Genomic DNA, 3,798 nt, shown 5'->3' with positions numbered 1-3,798 from the left:
GGAACTCAGGGCAGGAACCTGGAGGCAGGAGCTGGAGCACAGGCCATGGAGGAATGCTGCTTACTGGCTTGTTCCCCTGGACCCTGCTCAGCCTGCTTTCTTATGCAACATGGGCCCACCTGCCCAGGGGTGGCACCACCCACAGTGGGCTGGGCCCTCCCACATCACTCAACAATCAAGAAAATGCCCCACAGACATGGCCACAGGCCATTCCAAATGGAGGCTATTCCCCAGTTGAGGCTCCCTCAACCCAGGTGTGTCAAGTTGACACTAAAGCTATCCAGCACAATTGACCCCTTGTGAACTTGACACACAGACACATCACTATTAAACCATAAGCTTTCCAATTCTTGTTCCTGAGATATGATGTTAACAATATCACAACATAAGACAGTACAACTTAAAAAACCCCACAGTCCTGAAAAAATCCAAACACTTAAAAGTCCATAGTCTCTTTTAATTCTAACACTTAAAAGTCTCAACTGTGGGTGGGCTTCTGTAAAATCCAAAACAAGTACTGCCTTATTTCAAAGGGAAGAATCGGGCACACCTAAGCAAAACCAAAGTCCAGCAAAGTAGCTCAAGGCTGAACACCTGGGATTCACTCATGATCTTCTGGGCTCCAAAGAGTTATGGTAACTCTACTTCTCTGACTCTGCCATCCACAGCACACATGGCTCATCTCGCAGATCCAGGCCACACCTACTGTGGTCCTTGGTGGTCATCCCACGGTCCTGGCATCTCCAAAAAATTGGGGTCTCCACTGAAACTGAGGCTATACCTTCACCAATGGCTTCTTCTTCCCTCTCTGGGTGCAAAGCTTAAAATTCTCTCCATGACCTCTACAATCCTGGAGTCTTAACTGCAACTGAAACTTCACTTTCACCTATGGCCTTTCCTGGCCTCTCAGAGTGCCTAGCCTCAGCTGCTCTCTGTGACCCCTTCACACTTTCAACACCAGAACCATGCAGGAGACTCTTTACACATTACCAGGTTCTGCTTTAATCTTGTTTAGCTAAGGCAAGGAAGAACTCACTCCCTGAGCTCAGGGAGGTGGGAGTCTGTTTTGTGGTATTGAGGATGGGAGGAGGCTGAGGAAACTCCTGACAGGAGGTGGGGGCTGTAGAAGTCTGTGGGGGTCCCCTGTGAGAGACCCGTGTTCTCTGCAGCTCCCTGGGTGCTCTGCTGCCAGCCTGCATCCCAGTAGGCAAGAAGCCTGTCTCCTGGCTGGGGCTCTGGTTTGGGGAAGGTAGAGGGCAGTGGGGATGGCCAGTTCAGGTGAGGAACAAGGGATGCCCTCTGGGGAGGTGGCAGGAGCGGGCAGCACTTGACTGGGGATTCTCAGGGCCCAGCTCTTCCTGTGATCAAGGTGCTGGGAGGGATCCAGAAGAGGGCACGCAGAAGACTGTCAGGAAGCAGGTTCTGCTGAACTCAGTGGGCTCATGGAGGCCAAGGGGGCAGATGGTTCACATGTGGCCAGTTGCTCGCACACCCAGGATTCCAGGTAGCTGCGGCAGAAGGCATCGTTCCATTGGCCAGATCCCCACATCATCACACAGTCCTCGCCCTGGCCCCCGTTGTTGGGCTCTCCAGGATTCCAGTTGCTGTAGCAAAGAAAAAAAAAAGATGGGATGGGGAGGGTGCCCCATCTCTGCAAGACCTCTGAGTCTGAGCCCCTCCCCCCATCATCCTCCACAGCACAGGTTTTTCTGCAGTCCAAGACCCACCTTCCCAATCTGTGCTTGTGGCTTGATTCATCAACCCTTGCATTTTGTTTGTCCTCATGGCAGCCTTGACCCCAGGGCTCCCTCCCCAACGGACTCATCCAGGGGCCTGCTCCCACCACAGTGTTCCCACCTCTTCACTTATCTCCCAGAAGGCCCCTCTCACCTATAGCCCACCGGGCTGTCATCCATCCATACAAATTCTCCCTCAGTAAAGAGATCCCGAAGGCCGATCCAGGAGTCCTCCTTGATGTGTTTGGTCAGAAAGTCCTAGGGGTAGATGTGTATGGGTCCTTCCCACCGATTCCAGAAAGCTAGGGTGGTGAATCTGACCCTCCTACCCCACCCACCCTGCTGCCTACTGTCTGCACAGCTCACCCACCTGCTCCTCCTGGCTGTGGATGCTGACAAGCTGCCCTTTCAGGTTACTGCAGGTGAATTTGGCTTGGATCCACTGCTTGGAACCTTTGCCAAAGTAGTAACACTTCTGTTGAAAATTGAGCCAGTTCTTGGGACATGTGTTGCATGCAGAGCCTGGGGTGACATACAGAAGAGGAAATCAGGGGCACTGTTGGGGGCAGTCCTTGTCCTCATGCATAGAGCATACAGGTGTATGGATATGTCTCCCGGAGTGACTCATGGATCTTGGCTGAAAGAACTCCCTCCACTCCCAAGCCGAGAGCCTTACAGATGGTCTACAGGCTGCCTTCCTCATGGGAGTTGTCCTAGTTTGTTCTTCATTGCTGTGACAAAACACTCTAAACACTACCAACTTGGGGAGGAAAGGGTTTATTCAGCTTACATCTCCCAGGTTGCAGTTCATTAGGGAGCCCAAGATAGGAACTCAGGGCAGGAACCTGGAAGCAGGAGCTGGAGCACAGGCCATGGAGGAACACTGCTTACTGGCTTGTTCCCCTGGACCCTGCTCAGCCTGCTTTCTTATGCAACATGGGCCCACCTGCCCAGGGGTGGCACCACCCACAGTGGGCTGGGCCCTCCCACATCACTCAACAATCAAGAAAATGCCCCACAGACATGGCCATAGGCCATTCCAAATGGAGGCAATTACCCAATTGAGGTTCCCTCAACCCAGGTGTGTCAAGTTGACACTAAAGCTATCCAGCACACCAGGGATGAAAATTTTAAACTTCAGTTGGTACAAAGCGAGCAAGCAGATTTTGAAGACCACGGTGAAGAAGAAAAAGAGTTGTAAATATCCTGGATTAAGAAACAACAGGACCATACTGAGGAGTAGAGGGACATCAGTGACACAGGGACCAGAACATATGGGAAACACCAATGGCAGTGTTTCCCTGAGTGCCTGCAGGAAGGCAGAAGGAGCTGGGAAGGAAGGAATAGAGGAGGCTGTCTGCACTCAAAACTGGGTTTAGGGCTGAAGAGATGGCTCAGTGGTTAAGAGCACTGGCTGATTTTGTAGAAGGACCCATGTCAATTCCCAGCATCCGCATGGCAGCTAATAACTGTCTGTAACTCCAGTTCCAGGGGATTTGACACCCTCTTTTGACCTCCATGGTCATTGCATGCATGTTGTGCACTTATATACCTACAGGCAAAACATTCAAACACAGCATAAAAATTAATGAATTAAGGGGCTGGAGAGATGGCTCAGCAGTTAAGAACACTGGTTGTTCTTGCAGAAGACCCGGGTTTGAATCCCAGCATCCACATGGCAGCTAATAACTGTTGGGAACTCCAGTCCCAGGGGATCCAACAGCCTCTTCTGACCTCTGTGGGCATTGCATGACACGGGTGCACTTACCTACATGCAGGCAACACACGCATACACATAAAATAAAAATAATAAATACAATTTAAAAAAATTAATGAATTAAAAAATGTTTTAAAAATGCAGGGACATGGTGTCCTGACCTCCACCTCCTCCTTGTAAGAGCTTGGGTATCTGTGGTATTTCCTGGAATTGTTTATCACAAGGACTTTCTTCTGATTCTGAGAAAAGGTGCACCTGACCCCAAAACTAGCCTTACAGTCAGGTGATCCCAATTATCATGTGTCCTGACTCCACCTCCTATACCGAAAAGTATAAAAACCCTTG

At 50.6% G+C, this 3,798-nt stretch overlaps 1 protein-coding gene across 1 annotated transcript; it reads right to left on the bottom strand.

The window, feature by feature from the left end:
- Nucleotides 1–1,057: 1,057 nt before the first annotated feature.
- LOC103751824 (low affinity immunoglobulin epsilon Fc receptor-like) lies at nucleotides 1,058–2,271 on the bottom strand (the record flags this gene model as incomplete). Its single annotated transcript, XM_008855380.3, has 3 exons — nucleotides 1,058–1,604; nucleotides 1,891–1,994; nucleotides 2,107–2,271. Coding segments are annotated over 3 exons (465 nt in total), but the record flags the coding sequence as incomplete, so codon positions are not given.
- Nucleotides 2,272–3,798: the final 1,527 nt, after the last annotated feature.

The sequence above is a fragment of the Nannospalax galili genome, unplaced genomic scaffold, assembly GCF_000622305.1.
Source record: "Nannospalax galili isolate Female #2095 unplaced genomic scaffold, S.galili_v1.0 scaffold567, whole genome shotgun sequence".
In the NCBI taxonomy this organism is placed as follows: domain Eukaryota; kingdom Metazoa; phylum Chordata; class Mammalia; order Rodentia; family Spalacidae; genus Nannospalax; species Nannospalax galili.
This window is presented reverse-complemented; position numbering and strand designations above follow the sequence as displayed.